Source organism: Eschrichtius robustus, chromosome 15 (assembly GCF_028021215.1).
Source record: "Eschrichtius robustus isolate mEscRob2 chromosome 15, mEscRob2.pri, whole genome shotgun sequence".
NCBI classification, from domain to species: Eukaryota; Metazoa; Chordata; class Mammalia; order Artiodactyla; family Eschrichtiidae; genus Eschrichtius; species Eschrichtius robustus.
This window is the reverse complement of record NC_090838.1, coordinates 93,194,554-93,219,316: the sequence shown is the minus strand read 5'-3', so window position 1 is coordinate 93,219,316 and position 24,763 is coordinate 93,194,554. Positions and strand designations below refer to the sequence as shown.

The 24,763-nt window shown below is 38.5% G+C and overlaps 2 protein-coding genes across 2 annotated transcripts in view; both read right to left on the bottom strand.

The window, feature by feature from the left end:
- Positions 1 to 1,616, bottom strand: part of GPR45 (G protein-coupled receptor 45) — a 97,642-nt gene extending 96,026 nt beyond the window's left edge. Inside the window, exon 1 of the mRNA XM_068565121.1 lies at positions 1,527 to 1,616. The gene's annotated coding sequence lies outside the window, so the exon portion shown is untranslated. The remainder of the gene's footprint in view (positions 1 to 1,526) is intronic.
- The window catches only part of MRPS9 (mitochondrial ribosomal protein S9), a 46,133-nt gene that overhangs the window by 5,052 nt on the left and 16,318 nt on the right, over positions 1 to 24,763 (bottom strand). Inside the window, exons 5-9 of the mRNA XM_068565122.1 lie at positions 15,222 to 15,301; positions 6,206 to 6,291; positions 5,241 to 5,316; positions 2,580 to 2,748; positions 1,527 to 1,635 (exon numbers count right to left, since the gene is read on the bottom strand). Coding sequence (XP_068421223.1) covers positions 1,527 to 1,635; positions 2,580 to 2,748; positions 5,241 to 5,316; positions 6,206 to 6,291; positions 15,222 to 15,301 — 520 coding nt within the window. The remainder of the gene's footprint in view (positions 1 to 1,526; positions 1,636 to 2,579; positions 2,749 to 5,240; positions 5,317 to 6,205; positions 6,292 to 15,221; positions 15,302 to 24,763) is intronic.

Below are 24,763 nucleotides of genomic sequence, written 5' to 3'. Positions count from 1 at the left end.
CCTGGCTCGGCCGTCTCCCTACTACTGGTCAGTGGTCACCTCCCTGCTCATCTGTAAGCTCGTGAGCCACTCGTGCAGGAGGAAAGGCCAGTCCCCGAGTAGCACGGCTGCCGTAAATCCCGACAGCTACTGAAAGACGGTGAGGCGGTTTGGGCGCCTATCCCACCAAGACTAGCCTCAGGCTTCCCAATCAGATAGGGAGCTTCTTGACAACAGAAACCGTATCTCACATAGCTCTGGTATCTTCGCAATGCCAAGAGCAAGCCTGGGCACACAGACAACCCTTAGCAAATGCCCGCCGCATCAGACTGAAGGATGAGTTCTAAGGGTGCAGTTTAATTGTGAGATAGAGCCGAAACTGAGACCTGCTATTAAATCATCAGGAGTTACATCTGAAAACAAATGAACAGCTGGCTATTGATCAAATGCCATTCCTTACAGCAGTCGTAACGCTGAAGTTACGGCTCTCTCTGGCTTTTGGTAAGACAGATAAGAGCTTCCTCCGTCGGCTTCCCTGAGAGGATGATGGCAGAATTAGTCTAATTCCTACTAAACAGACTTAGAGTGGGCTACTTCTTGACGCACACACACACACAAATAAAATACACATACGTTTCCTGAAGTAATTATTCCATCCAGAAGCTTACACTACACTGGCAGGGTCCTCTTTCCTGACATAAGCATTGGGATCATAAGAGCCTTAACCCTTCTGACCCTAAACACCACTGCAGGAACCAGGAGGAGATTAGGAAGAGAGGAACGAACCGTGCAGAACTGCTGTGACTTGCGCAGGACGACACTAACGACTGGGAAAATCGTAGCCATCTCAAGAAGGGGCCTTACACAGTGACTCAGGAACGCATCTCACATGGGCACGCTTAGCGGGGTTGAGCTGTAACACCGACTTATAATTCACGTCTGTTCCTCCACAGGATACAAAGTTCAAAGACTAAAACGGCCATATGTAGCCATGGGAACTAAGCAAAGCCTGAGGAGCTCTTATTTTAATATGTAAATGTCAGGTTTCTTTGCTTGCTCAATACATACACACACATATATATATATATATATATATATATATATATACACATATAAACTTTTCTGTGAATAGAAAAAAATCCAAAGTGATAAAGCGAACTTTTTCTAATATTTACGATGGTAAGTGCCAAACAAGGTTGGTTTTCGTTGTTTCGTGGCTGCCCATCCCCAAACCCAGGAAGCAGAGGTGGCACAGTCTGCATTTCAGAACATAAGACCCCGAGGCACTCAACTTCCGGTATGATCTGATGAGAAGGGGAGGAAGACGCAATTAATGAGGAATTCTAGAGATGCTTTCTAAAAATCTGGAAAACGACATAAAAAATAGTGACAGCATCCCTCTAGCTAGTTTGATATATTCTATTAGTAAAGAGAAATAATCATGCAGACAAATATAATCAGAAAATCATAAGCCTTAGTTGATCGTGACATATTATAAAGTACATTTTCTTTAAAAACAAAAAGCAAAACCAAAACAAAGACCTCACCTGTCCTGAGTCACCGGAAAGTAGAGCAGGTAGTCGACCCCATTTACTTCTATCTTCCCACTTCCATGGTCATAAACGGCCACTTCTGCCTTTGCAGTCTTTCTGTTACCTTTAAAAATATAAGACATCTATTAGTGAACATCTTGAGGACCAATGCTTTGACAGAGGCAAAACTATATTAATTTTTTTCCCCCAGAATAACAATATGTAACACTCTATACAAGAAAGTTCTATAATTACTACAAGTCAAACAAAAATAGAACAGGCAAACTACACAATAATTGACGTAATAAAGCTTACTATGGGGTGATTTTGTTCTTTAATCCCATTTTAGAAACACTACAATGATTTTAGTTTCAACAAGGTAATTCAGATTTATTTATATTATTAAAAAAATCAATTTACATAGTGTTCTTTTTAAATTAATAAGAATATATCAATCGTATAATTTTTAAAATATATGAATAGTAAAATAAAGTTATAATTGGTAGAAATAAAAGGAATCCTTAGGAAAGGTCACACTTCTTTGAAAACATTAACTGAAAATGATAAAGGAATGATGTAAAATTTTTTAAAGTTGCAGATGTATCATTTAATAACTCAATTCTTTAAAGTTACACCATGTCAAATGTCTCTGTACACCTACAAGGAAGATGTGAGTCAAGGACCTAAAGTTTTAACATTTTGTAGTTTTAGCATCTGACGTGCAGGTTCACCGAAAATTTTCATTTATTATAAGAAACCTTTATTTAGAAACCTAAACCTTTATAACAAACCTACATTTTGTTGTTTCTACCAGTTGAAAATGTGAAAATACAAAGTGTTAATATGATTGTTGTGTCCACATTTTTTTCTTGCAACATTATAAAGTTCAGTTTTTAAAAATGTCAACAGAACCTTAATATTCGGAAATCCAGCGCAGCAGCGGCAAAAATAAACAAACAAAATGAACACCAAAGGGCAAGAGCAAATAAACATCCGGCCATTTCCCAATCCTTGGCGGGGCGGTGGGGGGGGGGGGGGGGAGGTGTTCTCTCTCCATGGGTGCGTTACCTCGGCCTGTGCTGAAGGCCATACCCTTCTCGTCATACTGCACAGGCTCAATCAGTTGTTTTTTCGATTGAATGGTTACACTCCTGCGGAACCTGCCCACAAATTCTTCTTCAGCCTCGTCACACGGCAACGCCGATAACCTTTCCAGCAGCCGAATGAACTGTGCGTACTGCAGACAATAGAAATTCATTAGGAGATGCAAGTGTGATTGCATTTGCTAAATTTTTTCTATTTTTATATATACTTGATCTTTCCAATGTTGCTTTTCTTGATGAATTTTGACAGGATGACACTTCCGCAACTTCATGCTGCTTTTAAAACAGCGTGCAGATGCAGCACTTTCCCTGTGTACCTTTAGTGCTCAATCTTTTCTTTCGAGAAACAAAGAGATTTATCATTCAAAGAAAAATCCATTTCTCTGTATCAGGATTACATGAAGGTGAAATTTAAGTTCATTTTCAAAAAAATACTTAGATGATCTTTAAGTATAATTTCTACTCTTTTATTAGAACTGTATCAAGAGGCGCTTCATAAATAATTTCCAGCAAGTTTCGTACAGTAAAACGGGAAGAGTCTGATTTTGAGAAAACGTACCTCTTAAACTACATTTCATAATACATTTGGCAAATGTATCTTTAGCTGTTCAAGCTGTGTTACTTTAATGTTTACGATTTCCTTTAAAACCGAACAATCAAGCTATTTAAAAATTCAAGAGATACTTGACTTAAAGGGCAACCTCTTGAAATAAATTACCCTTGCTACTCAGTGCATTTTTTTTTAATAGTTCTTGAACATGTGATTAGAAAGTAAACAACTTGGTATTAACCCCTTAAAATTAGAAGCCAGAGTAATCACTCTAAAGTGTTTATGCAGAAGGAAACAACTGATACTTGAGATCCTTAGCATGGAGAGTGAAACCCAGTTTTTGATAACCTTATTTATGTTTTGCCAACCCTAAAAATCATACTCATCTTTGTTACCACTGCCTTTACAGTGAAAATCTGCCATTAATAATTTGAAATATATAAAAATCTCACAAGTAAGATTAAAAGGGCTGCTTCAAGTATTGCTTCCTGTGATGTAACAATACTAGAGAAGGCAACTGTCTGAGGAAGAGTGAACTACTAGCCACCTGCGGTACCCAGCCTGGTAAAGCTCCGTCACCTTCATTCACAGGCCTGTCCTTCCTCAGCTGTTCTCAGTTCCTCTGCACCGGCTGTAATACCCTCGAACACACAAGGAGGCAACTACGGGTATGACACAGCCTTGCTTATGAACTGGGATCACGGTTCAAGACATCACTGACTACCCCTGCCTTCCTCATCTTGACACCAGCCATCAGCTTCAGGATTTCTTCCAACATCCAGCTGCCCAAAGTACAAAGATACCTATATATTTGGTTGTTTTGTTTTCATAGCTGCACATCTATAACAAAGTCCTTGGGATGTTTTCAAAATGAAAACAAACAAACCTGTATTATAAAAATCAAAGCAGCCAGAAAACAGGAAACACTGAAATGATTCATTCAATGAAGAAGCAAAGAGAGGTTTTTCAGTTGGATCCAAGTGCAGTGATGCTGACTTGGCAGTTAGGATATTAGAAATTAATTTCAGATCTTCAACTCACCAAACGCCTGACACCTTAGTTAAGCAAAATGCAACTTTTCCAAAACATTAATTTCTACAATATGTTAAATGAAGAAAAGAGCAATTTAAGCATATGACTTGAAATCTACACGGCAGCAAGGTACTAACAATGTTACCCACTGCCATGGAAGGAAAAAACCTTTCTTGGAACAATTTGTGAAATTTTTCTATACTCCCCTCTTCCAGAAATAATCTAAATTTAGAACATCAACACATTTAAAACATCAAATTTCCTGTGATAATACTGGCATATATTAGAACATTGAGCAAAAAAAGAATCAGACTAAGACCTAAAGCAGGGGTCACCACATTCATAGGCTTTAACATTCACTGGGGGAGCCTGCTGAAACTGTGAATTCCTGGGTGACACCCATGGAAATTCTGCGTGAGGGCTGAACCTTGGGAACTGCATTTTGTAACCAGCATTCCAGGTGATTCTGATACAGGTGGTTTTGCCGATTCCAAGAGGAAACATACTGGCCGTGTGGATACTGCACTGGTAAGCCAGGAAAGTAACCATGCGCTTCATTTCTTTTCTACTTAACCTGTAACAACCCCTTACATTTATCATTAGCTTGTAAAATTAGCACCCGCTTTACTGAAGGAGGTGAAAAATGACAGCTGCCACGCTCCCCTGAACAAGGGGCAGAGGATGCAAGCGCACTTGTGGAGGAGGGTCTGGGGACCAGGCACGCCACCTTCCTGACCCTCCCAGGGCAGAAATCAGCTCCACGTGTCACTTGTGGAGGAGGGTCTGGGGACCAGGCACGCCACCTTCCTGACCCTCCCAGGGCAGAAATCAGCTCCACGTGTCACTTGTGGAGGAGGGTCTGGGGACCAGGCACGCCACCTTCCTGACCCTCCCAGGGCAGAGATCAGCTCCACGTGTTTTAAAAGGAAAACCGTCTTACGAACACCTGCCTCTGAGGAACGTTACTATTAGGATCCTAAATACAGCAACTGTCTACAATCCTACGGCACAGGTCCCCTTAAATTAAAAAGATTAATTACTCACATCTTGATCTGACAGTTTTTCCACTAACATTTCTTCCAGTTCCTCCTTAATCAGCCATCTGCTGCCAATCGGGTCTCTGTTAAAATATCACATTATATTCTCTTTTAAATTAACCATGCAATGAGTTGTATCACAAAAGATCCCACAAGTAGTAGCGATTCTTGATTGGGAAACACATTTTTGTACTATATAGCTGTAAAATTTCATCCAAGTAAATGATTTTTGAGACACATTATTTCATTTCCTCAATCTACTTTAGAAAAGATACCCAGTCTAGCAAATGTTCCATTCGCAGAGTTAGACATGGCATTGGGGAACCCATTTGATGATATTCAAGTCACTAGGTTTCTCAAAAATTAAAACTGTGCTTGCTTTTCATAATTTACTTTAAAGGGTATGTTACGGACACAGAGTTAATCTGTCAATGGACTAAAGTAGAAATGAAATCCAAATAAAAGCCTAGGGGTAGTATTTACAACTAAAACTAGGTATATTCAGAAACTTGTGTCTTTTGCATAGGAAGAAATATGTGAATAACCAGCCCCAAATTTAAAACTGGTTGGTCAGGTCAATGGATCTAATCTATCACTGTTTGCTAAATGGAAGCACAAACCTTCAAATACAAAATACACACACACACACACGTATGTATATATATACGGGTATATATATACGGGCATATAAATGCACAGTTACATACACAAAACTTCTAAAGAAATAATGTTCAAATACAGTAAGTGCCACTTAACATACAAATCTAGAATGAAGTAATATAAAAATAATAACCTTAATATTTACATCCTCCCAAACAAAAAAGAAATCACCTATTATTTGGAATTTTAATGATTAATGCTGAAATAATGAACAAATTTTTAGGCTTTTAGGTATGCCTAAAAAACACCAATGATAAGTGGTATGTTTTTAGTTAATTTTCTCATATACTTTAATGCAAAAAAAGAACTTACTTGGCTTTAGTTTCTTCTGAAAACAGACCTTTGGCTCGCAGCTGGTCTTGACGGTTTTCTACATCTAGTAGCTTTCCGTATGCTCCCTGTGGCAAATAACACACACATACATTAAACCAAGAGAGACGGCGCACCATTACCTCCCTTTAGGTCTCCCCTGAGCACCTCATCTCAGAAGCGCCCTCCTCAAGTCACAGCTGCACAGCAAGGATTACTGAAAATGTTTTTTAACAATGCTATTTCTCATTCAAACTAAAGAATGGTGGAGTAATTTCAATGAGAATTTAGTATCATACATAGTAACACACTTAACTTCAAATGATTTTTAAAAAACTCTATAGAAGGTTTACAACTCAGTGAGGTTAGTAAAAACAAAATAAAGTTATAAGCTATCTGTTTTCCTTAAGAGTTCCACAAAGAGAACCAAAACTTTTCCTTAAAAAAAATCATAATTTATATAGCAATATGCATTTAAACTTAGAGAATTACCAGTAAAAAATTTTAACATTTATATAAGATGTCTTTACCATGTAGTCTGTATCTTAAGAAGTTTTCTATTAATATTTATTTTTCATTATTTGATTTCTATTGATTTACTTTCTAACAAAGTCTGTGAATGTATGTCACCTGTTAAATCATAATGCAAGTAGGAGAAAATTTACCATTTTGTAAGCACTAATCTGGCAATAACGGTTATCAATGAAATACGATTTCCAGGAAATGAGTTTACAATAAGCAGAATAATGCAACTGTCTCCCAATTTTTTTGACTGAGCAAACTTGAGGACTCAAATCCAATCTCTGTGTATTCATTTATAATGTACACATAACCTACCATACTAACACCTAAGGGACAGACGTTTTCAAAGGATGAGCTAGAGATGATATAGACATTTTTTCTTGCTTAATCATGACACCGTCCAACACCATCAGCCAATCTCAGAAGACACAACTTGTTACTCATAGAGATGTCTATCCATATTTAAAACAGTCTTCATAATTTCCAGTTTTGGGGACAACCTCTTGTGGGTGCTGATTAGAGCGTCATATTGTATCAAAATGCTGCTGATGAAGAGTCTGCTCTAAGACTACACGTGCCCCTCTGCTACTCCCTTTGTATTTACCAGTGCCTGCATTTGACTATCTTCATTCTGCACCCTCTTTTCAGGAATCCATTTCTCTCAAGGGGAAAAAGAATGTAGGGAGGGAGGGAGGGAGGGAGGGAGGAAAAAGGATGTAAAGACCGAGCCTTTGAGTTTCATAAATATAGATGAGAAAAGCTGAGATTATGCTCCCTGGGCCAGGACTTCTTGGTGAGAAAAGGATAAGTTCATTTCCTGTAGTCGGGAGACTCGTAAGAGTGTGTTTTGTTTTGTTTTGTTTGTTTTCAGTAAGGGTAGTAGGACTGATAACTTAGAAAAGAATAAGAAAAGCAGCAGCACTTAGAAACAGTAAAACTGGGCCGAGCATCTCCGACAGAGTGAAACAATCACTATCAATAGTTCAGTGATTCTAAAGCTAAGTTCCCAGCTGAAGCAGACAGCAGCAGCATCTAGCCCAAGCACTAGGTTAGAAATGTAAATTCTCAGGCCCCAACCCAGACTTTCCCAAGAGGAACCTCTTGGGAGGGGGGCCCAGTGATCTGTCTGAACGATGCCCCCAAGTAACGCACCCTGAAGTTTGGATCTAAACACTGGAACTCTGGGGACAAATGAGGTTAATTCAATTTTAGGGCACAGATTAAGAATAACTATCTCTACAACTATACTCAAAAGTATAAATCCATCACCTGTAGCAGCAGAAAAATGTATCTGACAATTCAAAACAAACTGTCCACTCTGAAGAAAGCAAGAACTAATAGGAGCCATCCACATCCAGAACGTGTTCCTGCTATGCAACTTAAAACCATACAACTTGTCTCCCGAGAACTGGTAAGCCGCGTTTGACTGTAGTTAGGGTACCTGAAATTCATATTTAAAGGCTAAGATAGTGAGTTGTAAGCCCAACTGAATAGTGTATCAGAAAAATTTCTATGTACCTATTTCTAGAAAGCAATTCTGAAGTGCTCTGAACAGGTAAAACAGAGGGAGAATAAAAAACCCCACAAAATGAATCCTCCCCGCCTTGCACGAAGGGGACAGACGTGTGCAAGCAGCATCTCGCTGTGCACCTGCACCGCCCGCCCCGCCCGCCCCGCCCCCGCCGCCCCCCGGAAGCCTGCTCCCGCTGGGGTCTGTGGGAGCAGGATGGCATCAGTCTCCACGTCTCCACGCTGGGCTGCTCCAGAGCCCTGAGATTCTGAGAGTCCTTAGTCAGAGATGTTGTATCTTTCAAATCTACCTTAAAAATATGAATCCAAGAGAACACCAACAACGGCAGTAAGACACCCTACCTGGTTATAAGGGTTTATTTAATTTTCTGGAATAACCAAGGCAACTAAAACAAAAATAATTGATCTGCTTCATAGGTGAAGTTTCAAGTCAAAATTTGGGGTGCTAAATTTGTCATCATTTTCCAGTGATTCTGAGCAATTTTTAAGTCCATATTTTTCTTAAAACTTTCTTGCGCTCTGCTACTACCTTCCAGTGTTATATTTAGCTCCATAATAATGCATAAATAGTGTAAGTAACATCACCAGAAAAAATGTGGAATATGAGAAAACCATCCATGAAGAGTACACGTCAAATTTCGAACATGGTAAGTTCTATTCATTTATGGCACATGCTTTGATAGTTGTAATTCATCAAGTTATATAATACTCTTTAAGCCCCCTCATACACTTCTTTAAATAGGAAAATATATGTAAAGTACTTAGCATACTGCCTGGCCTACAGTAGTGGTCAAGAAATGATACAGGGGTGAGGTATGGCATTCAGGAGTCAAATAATCGAAAACAGTTTTACTGGTGCACTATTTCTATTTTTCTTTCTTTTGTAGATAGTAAAACCACTCCTGAGATTCTATCTTGGTTAGTCAGAGACAACAGTCCTCTGGGAAGTACATTCTATAGCTTCAGCTCCCTGAAGAGAGGTGCACTAATTTACATCAAAAAATCCTTGAGGGTATAAAATACGCCAGGAACTGTCAACATCACAGATTACCAGTGCTAGCTTCTGGTATATTGTTAAATTTCCACTTTAATTTTTAAGGGACCCTAGAGAATTAGCATGACCCCACCTACACTAAGTTTATATACTGTATTTAACAGTATAATTTTCAAATATGACAGGAATAACCCAGATGTGAAATGCTGAATCATTAATCACAGCTATGATTAATATTTCATAAAATCAAAGCAAGCCTATCCACCCCTCATGTCATCAGATTTCCATAATGTATGAATCGAATTTAGAAGGTGCCTAATTTGGAAATACCAGATGCTCAGGGTACAGGAGAGAAATGCTTTAACTGAACTCTCCCAAGAGCACGAGCAGTATCATCTTCAGTCTCTACCAAATCCTGCTTTGGTTGTATTAACCGTGCTGAAATTCCAATTTTAGGAAGGGTAAACAAACAACATTTCTTAGGACGGTGGTATAGAAAAAGTCAACTGTATTTTGATATACAAAATATGTAATAACTAACCGTAATGATCATCTTAGATACTAGTTCAATACAGAAAAAGTAAGCGACTTAACATATGTTTGTTGAAAAAAAAAATCACAGAAAATAAATTTTCTAAATAACAATCTTCTCAATTTTTTGGCTACTGGCATATACAAAACCAACTGGAATAAATATACATATAATTCATTTATCATGGTTTTTATCATGCTATTTATCTGAAGCTCCAAGTGACATACTTCTATGGTAGACCCTAGCTATCACTTTGTAAATACATTATGCTATACAGCGTATACTTCGTGTAGTGCTACTCAACATAAAAAAAGGAAATAATCTCACATATAGGTCATGTTGGACAAGTACTCTGGGAAAGTACGCACCCGGGAGTAATTACATAGAAGTGGTTGTGACTCAGATACCATATATTTTTACTACTGAAAGCTCCATCATATATTATAAAAACAATTTTGCCATTATAAAAGAAGTAATCTGATTAAAATCAACAGAGGCAATAAATTGAATCAGTTTTTAAAAATTAATTTTCCCAACTGTTACACTTAGAACATACAAGATACACAATGGTAATTATTCATATATCAATATGAGGAAAATGTATATTAAAGATACTTCTAGAACAGCAGTTCGTTGCTGAATTAGTTACTGAATTAACTCCTGCTGTCAAGAAAGAACTTAAAACAGCACACAGACACATGTCAGCACTGGTCTGTAGCTTTCTAAAAAGAAGCACTTTACACAGTCGTAGTTATTTCACAATACCTCACTGTGGGAAGGGTCACTACTTTAATTCCATTTTTAAAGAGCACTGCTTCAAAAGTTTTCAGTATTCACCACCAGGGGACAAGGAGGACGCAGAGAATCCTGTGATACGAAGCCTCCGGAACTTCTGCTTGTTGACTCTGGAACCTCCATACAAGTGAGGCCTCAGACCCCTCCCTGGGCTACTGCGTGCAACACGGAAGGTTTAAGTCGCTTGAAATAAACTGGAGAATTTCTAAATAAGCCAGGCAAATGAATCCTGTTTATACACGCATTATTAGGATTAGAATTACTTTGTACTTTTTCATATTTTAAACTTTTCCCCCCAATTCAGCAGAATAGTTTAAGTACATAATGATCTACTTATTCCTTAATCTTATACTTTTTAGGGTAAAAATTTCATCTGTGGCTGTATAATTCCTTCAATTTATAGAAACACTCTGAAAATACTCCAATGTTTACTGTAAAACTAGTCCTAAAATATAAATGAGGTTTCTATAAGATGCTAAATTCCCAGTATAGTTTTTAGACATGCAGAGCCTTATCTTAAACGTTGGGGTAGGTGAGCTGATGCAAAATGTCAATAGAAGCTTAATGTTTCTGACAACTTACAGTGTCTCCAATGTTTTATACAGCTTTTCCCAAGCTCTGGTTTCACGGGATGTTAAAAGGTGTTTTGGGTAGAAACAGTTCCGTGATCCAACACGTTTGAGCAGCAGTGTTTCTCTACTGAAGGGCATCACGGAGCTTTTATCACGCTAAGTGTCTCCTTATTAGTTTCCCAGTGCTGTATACAATATGCAGCATTCCCAAATGAGCTTAATTTCAGAGACCCTTTCTTGAAGCTTTTATAACCAGGGTTCCTCAGAAAGCACTTTGGGAAAGGCTATATTACAGCCATGCCCTGTCTTAATGAATCATATTTTACAAAAGGATTCCCATTTCAGAGTCAAATAATCACCTCCCACAATGAGTTTAAAACAATTTTCAACTCACTTTTAATGAGTTTCAAGATATTCAGAAACCTAGGTGTTGACAGGAGGAGTGAACGGGAATTAACATTTGTCTTAGGATTAAAGGACCTGCACAACTGCCCAGGTTGCGACTGCCCGGCTCATGAAGGCAGCCCCTCTGCCTGCCCGCCCCGCCCGGTCGCCTGGGCAGCTCCAGCTGTGGCGGGCAGGGGTGCCTGGGGCAGCTGGGACCCAAGGGCACAGCCACCGGCCTAGCCCTTAGCTGCGCAGGCAGGTCTCCTCCCCCACCCCTGGACACGCAGCTCAGCTCTCCTCTGGTACAGCACCTGCTCCACTTCAGACGCACACACCCTCTAAAAAGTCTTCCCTCTCCTTTACATTTCGGTTCAGTTGTTTCTGGAAACTCCTTTTACTCTTTCTTCTTTCTGCTCCTGAAACGCTACGCTGAAACTCTAAATCATGTCTGAGAAGTACACAAGTTCCACTGGTTACATGGCTGTTAAGGAGATGGAAAGTCATACATTTGGGGTAAAAAAGACGGATGAGCAGGGCCATCCAGCCCGGAGCCCCCTCAGTCCTCAACGATCCTTTGAGAAACCCCGTACAGCCCTTATTTCTTCTTAAACTACCTTTCACTGTTTAAGAATTTACTTGTTAGTACTGTTTCACACTTCATTCATTACATATGTACACCCTATTTGCTATTTTGTAAAATAAATGGTTTTTATTGACCTTCCCAGGAACCTGAAGACAGGTGTATGGTTGAGGCCACAGGAAGGTGGCAATTCCAGCCAACCTGACGAGGAGCCCTTAGAATGTTACACACTCAGAGTCTGCGACCCCAGCCCCGTGGATCGGCACGTTTCCCTTCACCTTGCGCTTTCCCATCAGCTTGTTCGGTTCATTGTTCGGCGGGAACAATGAACCGCTTCTTTCTTCTCATCCTCCTCCTCCCTCAAAATCCTCCCAACTTCTCCACAAAAAAACCTGGATGGACTAACTACAGGTTAACTGGAAACAGTGCTCACTTAAGCATTGCACATTACCCTTAACCGGAAGCTGCATCAGGCCCGCCTTTTATTCGCTGCTATAATGTAACACACAACTTTAACACGCAAGCAGTGACCAAGTGCTAAAAAGCAGCATTGATGTTATTACCGAAGATAAAGGCTAAGGGACATCACAAAGGCCTCCGGGCAGAACTGCAAACATGCTGAGAGCTGTGCTTTTCTCACAAAAAGCATGGCCGTGACGGCCACAGCTCACACAATCACAGCCGGTCCAGGACATGGAAAACAGAGCTTGCCTTAGTGTCTTTCACCCCCTCACATGGGAAGAAACTGCATCAACAAAAAGCAACGGCAGCAACAATGATTCACTTCCCGCCCACCTGCCGCAGTCTTTGCGGGGCTGGTTCCCTTGCTGCAGTGGGATGGTGGCGGGGGGATCACCCTCCCACAGAATGGAACGGACCCCTCCCCCCACCAAGAGAGGGAAGAACCAAGGAGGGAGCCAACATGGGGAGCAGTTTCAAGTTCTACCGTCTTATTTTATATGCGATCCCTGATTCACTACGAAACCACTCTTGTGCGCTGAACAGTGAATATTTAGTCACATACTATTTCAGAGTAACAAACAGCACCTAGCATGATGCTGACCTGCACCAGCCAGGCCATGACCACAGCTGTGAGTAATAACATCTGCCACACATGAGGCTCAAGCGATTGGTATATATTTAGGAAAACATTTATCCTTTTTCCATACATGTAATTACTTTAAAGTTCCGTAAGATGCATTTTTGAAAATACAAGGGTTTATTAATTACCTGAATTAACATGCTCAAGTTAAACCAAAATATCTGTAATTTACATGTGTAAACTGTTCCGATGAACAGTAAAACAAATAGCAAACCCACAGTGTTCGGGGGTCAAACTATGCAACAAATGGACAGACCTAAATTACTGAATTTAACTAACACATAGAAGCCCAAAGAACTCTCCTACATGCAAGGCAACTATATGATGCAAAAAGACTGTTTATAAACTGGATGTAATTTGACATTCTAGTCAAGAGTGGGGTAGAATTTTATCCACTGAGAAACCGACCAATTTCTTGAGCAATCCCTTTTAAAACTCATAAATAAAGTTAGGCCTCTTATACAATGTGTAATTTCTTCATTATGATGAAATGCAACAAAATATCTTGCCCTTGGGTTGCTCAGTTTCAGCCAAAACAAATGCAAATGGCTTGTCAGATGACAGCTGTTTGATAAGGCTCCTCTACAAGACCCGCATGCTTTACTTTTTTCCGTGAAACTTGGGATGAAAGGCAGAAGGCAGGAAGAGAATTAATGTAGCATACAGTCTAAAGGCAATGCTACAACCGTGATTAAGTAGAAAAGTTAAAAGGCACAGATTTTCCACAGCTTCGCTGCGTGCAACCCATCCGTGTAACAAGTTGACAGGCCTAGCGCGCCAGCTCCATCATCCCCTCCGACAGCTAAAACGCAGCGCTGCATCCCTTTTCAGGGGAAATTTGCGTCTGCACCATGAAGCGTTGTACATTATTTCTCAGCACTGCAGGGGGCTCGAGTCCATATGGAACCTTCACAAATATTACCACAGATCAAACCAGCGGCGTCGTGAGGCAGATTTGACATACCTATTTAAATGAGCAGCAGGGGTCCCTGGGCAGCCTCAGGCTGTGCGCAGAGCCTGGGCGGAGAGCAGAAGCCCAGCTCCATTACTCAGCAAAGACACTCTCCGCATCCATCATTCATTTCATTTCTGCCAGGGCAAGAAGCTCATTTGCCCAAGGTCAACAAAAAGGGAAAAGAAGGTTTTCTTTTTTTTCCCCGAGAAATAAATGTACCTGACAAGTGGGGATTTTGTCCTTTGGGTTTGCGGAGCACAAATAAACACCAGCCAGCTCGACAGAGTACACGTGTGCTTGCGAGCCGAGCCACCCGAGAGCTGACTGCGGATGGGAAGGCCCAGGGACAACTTCTGTGACTTGTAAAACTCACATATGAATAAAATAAAACTTGACACCATGTTCTAAAAATAAAGTGGGTTCTGTTGTTTCAAACTGGGTATTAGCATCCGGGCTTTTTGTCACGGTAACTGTAGGGGACTCCCCAGTGTGCGCACCATCAACCCAACTCACGGCTCTGCAAGAAAATAAGACCTGTCCCCAGTACACGCACACGCAGCTGGAAGGCAACAAGTAATAAAAGCACTTCCTAGGCCTTCTGAGCCCAAATTCTAGACTCATACACTACACTGACCTATGAAAAGCAAAAATCGTATAGGAATCACTAAAGGGTAGAGAGAAGGACTTGCCTCTCCCCCAAGGTGAGCGCCCCATCGCCCTGACAGCCCCTTTCCTGATTCAGGTCCCACCTTGACGCACACCCATGCACTGATACTGAGCTGAGCATCTATCTCCCAATATGACCTCAGTTTGGAAGTAAAAGCATTTTAAGGACAAACCATTCTGACATAAATTCTCTAATGCTTACCTTTAGCAAAAATGAATTAATAAAATATAAAGCCTTTCAACATACTGTCTTGCCTCTGGAAGTCTTATTTTTTGTCCATTATGAAACACACTAGGTAAATTCTGAAGCTGAGGGAAATCTCTGCTATCATTAGTTACTTAGCTTACAGTTCATATTATTTACCATAAATGTAATATACTTACATGCATTAATGAATAATATGACTGTTTGCCAGTATAAAAGAGAAAATGAAATGGGCGGCCATCTTCTCCCCACTGGATTGCTAATAAAAACAAATAAACAAAAATAAAAATATACAGAGACCAAATAGCTTGTATTTAATTGCAATTCATAATTCTGCAAGAAGACACATTTTTAATTCTGATTAACTTTTAAAATAACAAAATAGCATTAATATTTAGAATTTAGTTTGGCAGGTTTAACATGTAAATATTTAGGATATTTAATATTTCATACCCATTAATACAAAGCAACGTTTATATTTGATAAAACATTCCTAAATATTTCACCATGAGAATTTCTGTAATATGTTTTAAATAAACACACAAAATACCAAAGTCATCTTGCTAGAACAAAAAAATTTGGCTGTAAATACAACGCACTCCCATGTTCTTAAAAAGGAAAACTGATAAAGTCAATTATGTAATACAGTTAGGAAATTAGAGACAGGAATACTGTAAGAAAGAAAAAAACAAAATGGATTTTCCCGTGCCCCGTTATTTGTTTCAACTCTGTGGTGAGATACCTCCAAGAGTTTGAAACGTTTAAAACAGAAGGGGCCCCGCAAAGATGTGATGTGTAATTCCTTCTGAAACACAGATGGTCGTTCACATCTAACAACCACCCAACAAACTGGGAAACGGAGCTGCTGCAGTAAATAAAGCAAACACCAGCTCCATGTCCTCTTCCCGTATCTGTACTGAGCTGTTTCTCTGTTAACAACGTGCGAGAACTCCAAACACGAAGACTGCACTCCTCTATTACATGAGTTGTAAACTCTTTTCTCCCAGTCTGTCACTTGCCTTTAAATTTTGTTTGTGGCGTCTTTCATAATCAAGACGTTTGAAGTGTATGTGTACAGTAGACTCTGTCCCTTTTCCTCTACGGCAGTGCTTCTCAACTGTTCCTTCATTATCATTCCTACTAAGGCACCTTTTCAGACACTTTTCTCCCTAATTGCCTGCCTCCCCATGAAATCTTAATACCGCAGATACACTGCATATCCGCTGATGTATACTGTGGCCCTTTGGAGGGCCACAGACATTGTAATAGCTAAGATTTTTTCACCTCCTGCGAACCAATTTACACCCCCTTGGGGGCAATATCACCCCCATTGAGAAAACCTGCTTTAAGACTTTGGGCTTTCTAAAAACTATTTTCCCATATTTGCTTCTGGAGTTTTTGTACGTTTTCATGATCAGAAATTTAATCGATCTGAAATTTATGTCTGTGAGGCAGAAATCCAAACATGCATTATGTTGTCCAACAAAGAGAGTCATTACTCCATTACAGTTTTTTGAGTAATACACTCTTTTCTTTTAAAACGTCACCTGTACAATATGTAGGGTATCTTCCTCTTCTGGGGTAACTGGATTACACACAGAACACTTTAAGTGCATACATTTAAAATGAAGACCAAAATTTCATAACAAATGGTGAAAAATGTCTAGATACAGTGCTTGGCTTGAAAAATAAAAACACATTCTTATTTGCCAATGGCTTACTGATGAATTAAATGGTTCTCCAACACCACTTTCAAAGACTTCATGGAATCTTGTATGTTTTCCAGTATTTATAACTCTACTATGCAATTTTCAGTATATTGTGAAAGTAGAGAGCGATCAAGAAAGACAAATATCATGGCTGCAGATAAGACTCTACTGAAAAGCTTGGAGGGATTTTGGAGTTGGGTCTCATTCCATGTGTGTACATGATTTTATAATATGCATTTACGTGCGTGTGTGTATATACGTGTGTGTATATAATTTCATTCAGTCTAAGATGTCACAGATTTTAAGATGCTCCGTCACATATCTTCTACAAAGAAAGAAAGAAAAAAAAAAAGCAAATGGTATGCAGTATAGTTTACATAAATTGTAAAATGGATCCTGTTTGGTAAAGGTGTTAAAATTTGAAAAACTGTGTCGTAGAGTTCACAAAACCTGGCAAAAACAAACATATGCTGATTGTGAATAATCTGGTCCACTAGTCTGTCTGTTTGCACCATTACCACCATTTAATTAAAATCAGTTTCTTGCTGCGTTTTGATACTTGGTAGGGTAACTTCCTTCATTACTCTTATTTCTTTTAAAAACTTCTCGCTGCTTCTTGTACATTTACTCTTTCAAAATAAACTTTGAAAGTTTTTTTCCAAAAGTCCTACCAGGACTTTGAAATTACATGAAATTTATTAATAATTTTTAAAGTAGCAACTCTGCAATATTATCTTTCCTTACATGAAAGTGAAATCTTTTTTTCCAGCTATTCAGATTAACACTTATGATCTTTCAGTTTTACGATTTTCTATATAAATCCCTTACATACTTTTGGAGTTTCATTTGCATTTTAGTTTCTGTTGCTCTTGATACTGTCCCCTCAGTTAGCTGTTTTCTATAAAGTCAACTTTAATTACACAACACACTTTTTTTTTTTAATAGACTTTATTTTTTTTGAGAGCAGTTTTAGGTTCACAGCAAAATTGAGAGGAAGGTGCAGAGATTTCCCACATACCTCTACCACCCCCATTATCAACATCCCCACCAGATGATCCTACACTGACACATCATAATCACCCAAAGTCCATAGTTTACATTAGGGCTCACTCCTGCGGGCACTGTATGTGTTTGTACAGATGTATAATGACGTTTATCCGCTGCTCTAAAAAGCCTGAGCTCTGCCTATTCCTTCCTCCCTCCCCCGCGACCCCTGGCAACCACTGACCTTTTCACCAGTTCCATAGTTCTGCCTTTTCCAGAATGTCACAGAACTGGGACCATGCAGTGTGTAGCCTTTTCAGGTTGGCTTCCTTCACTTCGTAATATGCATTTAAGTTTCCTCCATGCCTTTTCAAGGTGTGATAGCACCCTTCTTTTTAGTGCTCAACAACACTCCATTGTCTGGACGGACCACAGTTTAATCATCCATTCACCAACTGAGGGACATCTTGGTTACTTTCATTTTGGCAATTCTGAATAAAGCTGCTATAAACAACTGCGTGCAGGTTTTTGCGTGGACATGTTTTCAACTTACCTGGGTAAATGCCAAGAAGCAAATACCAAACTGCTGGATGATACGGAAAGAGCAGGCTTCGTTTTGTAAGAAATCACCAGACCATCCTCCAGAGCGGCTGTGCCATTCTCCTGTACCCCTATGGGTAAGGAAGAGGGGCTCCTGTTGCTCCACATCCCCACCAGCATTTGCTGTTGTCAGAGTTCCGGATTCTGGCCATTCTAATGGGTGTGTAGTGGCATCTCCTTGTTGCTTTAATTTGTATTTCCATGCAGCATCTTTTCAAATGCTTATGTTTCATCTGCGTATGTTCTCTGGTGATGTGTCTGTTCAAGTCTTTGGCTCATTTTTACATCAGGTGGTTGTTTTCTTACTGTTGACTTCTAAGAGTTCTTTGTGTATTTTGGATAACAGTCCTTTATCAGATATGTCTTTTCCAAGTATTTTTCTACCATCCTGTGGCTTGTCTGTTCATTTTCTTGACCACGTCTTCCACAGAGCAGAAAATTTTAATTTTAATGAAATCCAGCTTATCAACTCTTTCTTTCATGGATCATGACTTCGGTGTTTTATCTAAAAAGCTATGGTGACACCCAAGTCTTCTCGGTTATTAATTATAGATTCAGTTTCTTTAATAGGTATAGGCCTATTCACATTGTCTACTTCTTGTGTAAGTATCATACTATTCCATAGTATGATTCTCCAACAGTTCATCTAGCTACCCTACTGATGAACATTTAAATTGTTTCTAATTTTTTGCTGACACAGGCTACTTGCAATTTCCAGTCTGATGAGTGATAATGATCTCTTATCCTTATTTGACAGACATTATTTCTGATCTGACATTTTCCGATGTTTACTGGCTACTTTTATTTTCTTGATTTATGAAGTACCTTCTTTCCCTTTTGCCCATTTTTCTATGAGGCTGTTTTCCTTGTTAATTTTAACAATAATTTATTCCAGACATTAGACCTCTATTGTGTTTCAAATTTTCTCCAGTCTGTTGCTTGTTTTTTAAATTTACTGTATCTTTTTTTTTCAGGGAGAAGTTTTACATTTTGAAATAGAAAATTTATTGACCTTTGTCCTCTTTGTTTGTGACTTAAGGGCATAATATTTGTTATTTAAAAATACTGATAGTTGTATGATTATCTTTCAACTGGCCACTTTATCTGATTCTATTCTAGAGTTTCAATCTCTTAATTCCAAAATCATAACGTACTTTTAAGTCTTGACCCAACTCTGTCATCTTCTGGATACAATCTATTTTTTAATATTCCATTAAGTGGATTAAGAAATAGGAGATTTCTGTCCACAGAAATGCAGAAGCATGTTTCCACCAATTTTTCTTTAAGGTTGCCACAAATTTAAAACAGAAAATGAGAATAATCCAAATGTACCGCTGATGAAAATTCATCCTCACCAAAACCAATGGCAGAACAGAAGGAAACTGAAATGCAACACTCCAAACTGAATTAAATATCTTCAAGTAACCCTCTGGAGTTTCTGGAGAACACTCTGAATCAAAAGTTCAAAACTGAGAACAAATGGACAAAAAGCTCAAAGAAATGAAACAACGTGATTAAATTCAGGGGAGAAACAGAAAAAGTTAAAAAAGAATCAGAAATGTAGACTAACTTATAAGTTAACCCAAAAAAGAACAGCCTAAAAAGACAATAAAGGACATTAAAAAAAAAGGAGGGAAACAACCAAAACAATGAAAATGACATAAAGAAGTTAAGAGTCAGAGAGATGGTGACTGACTTGGAGGACGATCAAGGAAGGAATAACAAAGAAGTTAAGAGTCAGAGAGATGGTGACTGACTTGGAAGACGATCAAGGAAGGAATAACATTTATATAATTGGAGCCCCAAGGAACAAAAACAAAAAGTGGAACAGAACTAATATTCCTAACTTAAAAAAAACTATTTCTGGATGTAAAGACTTGAACCTACCTATTTAAAGAGCTCACGGTCACCACTGTAATCTCGCCCTCAATAATCCACTCGATGCCATATTTTCATAAAGCTGCTAGATAGTTTTAGATTAAGAATCCTTAGGATCACCAGGGGGAAAGATAACTAGGCTGGCACGAAACTGCTCAGAAACTACAGACAAAGGCAAGGCAACGATGGAGCAGCAGTTTCAAGAAACTCAAGAAAAGAAAGTATGAACCAAAGACTTTCCCCTCCAGCCAAGCGGTCCTTCAAGTATCAAGGCTATGAAAAAAACAATTTTAAAAACATAAGAACTCAGGGAATTTATACCTAGGAGCCCTTTTTGAAGAATCTACTGGAAAATGAACTCCATTCAACCAAGAGATGACCAGGGAGACCTTAGCAAAAGGAGTTATGGACAGCATTTAATAGGCTAATTGTAGGCTTAAAACTAAAACAAAGACGAGCAATAAGTGCACAGAAGAAGACGTTAAAACCCACAAGTACGTATGCGTGTCTGTAGGAATATATTTGTACAGCTGAAATTCAGTGTTTTTAAAATGGTTCTTGCCCACCAAGATACATAAAGGCAGAGAAAGTTCACAATTTCTTTGTAACCGAGGAGACCATCACGTTACTTAGGTCATCAGTACACTCCATGCCACACTGATTTCTTTGTGTGGATTTGGCCACCATGCTGTCATCAGCTGGCAGGAGGCTCACAGGATCTCTGCATGACTAGCATTTCAGCTTCACCTATACACTCTGGCATGTTTTTATAAAAGAATATCATTTTAACAAATTTCAGAACAATTCACAGTTTGAATGTTTCCAGTATACAGATATCCAAATAATGACATTCTACTGTAATGCTTATATATAGTTTTTAGTTTATAGTTTTGTATTTTCTAAGTGGGCACTCGTAACACCTGTGCATATTAAGTGATTTATTCCTAATTTCTTTGCCTTTTTTAATCATACTGGTTAAGACTTTCAAAATAACAATGAGTACCAGAGGCAAGTGTAGGCATACTTGCCTTATTCCTGAACTTAATGTAAAGGAATCCAACGATATGTTTTTTAACCTGATGTGTTTCTGTTTCTCACGATAGTCTTTCTCAAACTAAGAAAATTTCTTTCTATTTCTAGTTTAAGAGTTTTTACCAAAAAATAAATGCTGAATTTTGTTAAATAACTTCTTATTCATCTTCGGAAATATTTTTTCCCTGACTCAGTTAACACAGAGGACTACGTTAATAAATTCCTAATGGTAAACCACCCTTATATTCCTGGGGTGTGGGGGGCAGAGATCGTATTCTCTTAATATAATGCTGTATTCGGTTTGCTATCATTTAATTTAGTAAGAATAGAGTGTAGGTTTCTTTAAGGGGAGCTTAGAGGTTTATGTTATCCTTCTTCTGTTCTGCAGCAGTTCAAATAATATAAAAGTTACAAACTTTTTCAAGGTATGACAGACCTCACCGACAAAACTTTCTGGGCTGTGTGCCTCTTTGGTTAGGTCTTTGATTACCTTTGACTTCTTCTCCAGCTTTTAGTCTAACCAGCATTTCCTAATTAAGACAATTTTGGGAACTCTTGTTTTTCTTTAAACTGTATGAGTGGGGTTTGAGCAACACTCTGGATCCACGACTGCCTGGGCCCACCTACGTCCTCTGCCTCGGCCACTTCCCAGCTATGTGCCCTGGGTAAGTTTACCCCACACATCTGAAAAATGGGGCAAACAATATTATCTACTTACGAAAACTGCTGTGAAGATTATGAGTTAATGCATGCAAAGCACTGAGAACTGTGCCTGGCCTGCTCTGAGTTTTAATAAATACTAGTTACTATATTATTTAGGATATTTTTCAGCTTAATAAGAATCAAGTTACCCATAACAATCTTACACTTTTAAATATCCTCTGAAAAAAATAAATATATATCCTCTGAATACTATTATGTAAAATTATTAACGTTGTCCTCTTATGTTTTCTCTTTTTCCATTAACCAGACTTGCTAGAATTTGATCAATTCCACTGGCTTTTTCAAAGAGTTAGTTGGTTTTATTGTCTTACCCCTTCTTTTAAAAATCTTTACTTGATCCATCCATTTCATTCTTTTTCTGCCTTCTTGAACTGAACACTGAACAGTTCATTTATTTCTAGTCTTTCTTAATAACTAATAAATATAGGTTTCCCTCTCCATAAAACACTGTCTGTATCCCATAGTGTTTAATATGAACTGTCATATACTTCTAAATAGTCTAAAATCTCAATTTTGATTTCTCTTTAACCCAAAAGTTTTATGGTTCTATCGATTTTAATTCAGAATATCTAATCTACAAAACTTCTACTTTTATAAGTTGTTAGGTTTTCTCTACAACCTATTACATCATATTCTATTAATATTCCATTGGCATCTGCATAGAAAATGTATTCTTTGTACTTGTATCTGTAACTATAAAATCATGCTGTGTTATTCAAATTCTTTACAGCCTTAGTTAACAGTTTTTGCTTTAAACATTTCAATGCTAAATGCTTGGTGCAAAAAGGTTCATGGTCTTCAAATCCACTTAATGGATATTAGGTTTTATCAATATAGATTAACATTCTTGTCTCACTGAACCATTCCCGAACCTCCCTGAACCCCATTCTGTCTGGCATTAGGTGCTACTCCTTGCTTCTGTCATCAACCGGGTACATATCTTTGTTTTTCCCAATATTTTTATCACTTACTTTAAAAAGTAGAGCAGCTTTTTTATGTTAACTCAATCTGGAAGCTTCCATCTTTTAATAAGGGAAGTGGTGGCACATTACAAGTGCCATAATCTATTCAAATCTAAAGTTCACTGATTTTTTTAACACAAAAAAATCAATTTGTCCTATTCACAAAGTACAGCAAAATTGGTAGGTAGATGGCAAAAAGTACTCTGCTCATTCTAAAGGCATACTGTTTAAACACAGTTAAATATACTTAACTGAAATGTAAGAAAATCCTATCAACACTGACATATTTCCAAAATAACACACAGGCATTCCGCAGGGACACACGGACATTTCAGTTTTTACATTCCAGCTGACAGTAGTAACAACTTTCTAATATTCAGAAGCTGGTATGATCTGAAAGAAAGAACCAGTCTCAGAGGGGCAGATATCCAAGAAGAGATGCAACTAGTAGAGATACACAGAACAAAGAGAGGAAGAGACATAAGTGAGGAGACTGAGAGGTTGAAAAATGGGGGGGAAAAAAGTGATTTTTTTTTCCCCCACTAAAAACAGGGGAAAAAAATCACTATCATTACAAACATTTACAGAAAAGCCACTAAGTGTAAGTTACTGTGCCTTGTGCATAGTTTTATTTCTAGGAAACTGAGCTGCATCTTTAAATTTGATGTGTACTTTTAATATAGCCTTCATCTGTTATCTTCCCAGAAGCTATTAATTGGATTGATGTCATAGTTTACTATCAACCACATCTAAGAATTCAGAAAATATAAAAGACAGAATATATTTACTAAAAGATTCAAAATACTTATAACAAGATTCAAAATAACAATTATCATGTAAAGAGAAGTAGAGAAAAATGACAGAATGCCTAGCTTTGAACAAAGGTGACTCAGCAAAAACATCAATGCAAAACAAATACATTTTTAATAAAAATATCTGCTCTCTCACCAATCTCTATTTATCAGCTCTGAAACACCCTAATGCTGCCTGTAAACTGAGCATCTGTGGCCAGCAGGCGACCCTCCAATGTATCCACACATTTTCGCTGTTGAGTTACAGACCTACTAAGAGTCAACTGTGTTTATTCCCAAACCTGTTTATTAGAATTGTACTTATTTCTGTAATTACATGAATCAAGTATTCCATAAACAGATGAAACATGGGTGGAAACAGAAAAGACAGTTGATGTTCGTATCAAAACTAAGTTGAATGCTTTAGAAAGAGTCAAAGGCAAGTTACTAAAAAAAAAAAAAAAGTCTGTTCAACTTCTGTGTAGTCGGGGGAAAATCGGTAGAAATGTAAAAATATTCTGCACTCAGATTCCTTAGGAAGTTTAAGTTCTTCACTCCACTGTAAGGAAATCAAAACTGAAAACCTCTGATGCTGCATCTCAGGGGCAGAGGCACGCAAAAGAAACGAGGAGGAACAGATACGTCCTCAAAGAAAAACCCTCTAGGGCTACAGCAAAAGACTGATGAATATAAATTTATATTTGAGTGTTTTAAAGAAATGATTTCTGGCTTTAATACTTTTTAAAGTAACTGACAATGCCCCCCCACCCCCAGCTTATCCAAGAAGCTTCTAACGTAAATTAGAAAATAGTAAATATGTTATTTTCTGGTGACCTTAAAGCTTGTCCTACGTTCTCAAGATTTTAGTTTACACATTTAAAAGATAAAGAGAAAAATCTTGGGCTTCCCTGGTGGCGCAGTGGTTGAGAATCTGCCTGCCAATGCAGCGGACACGGGTTCGAGCCCTGGTCTGGGAAGATCCCACATGCCGCAGAGCAACTGGGCCCGTGGGCCACAACTACTGAGCCTGCGCGTCTGGAGC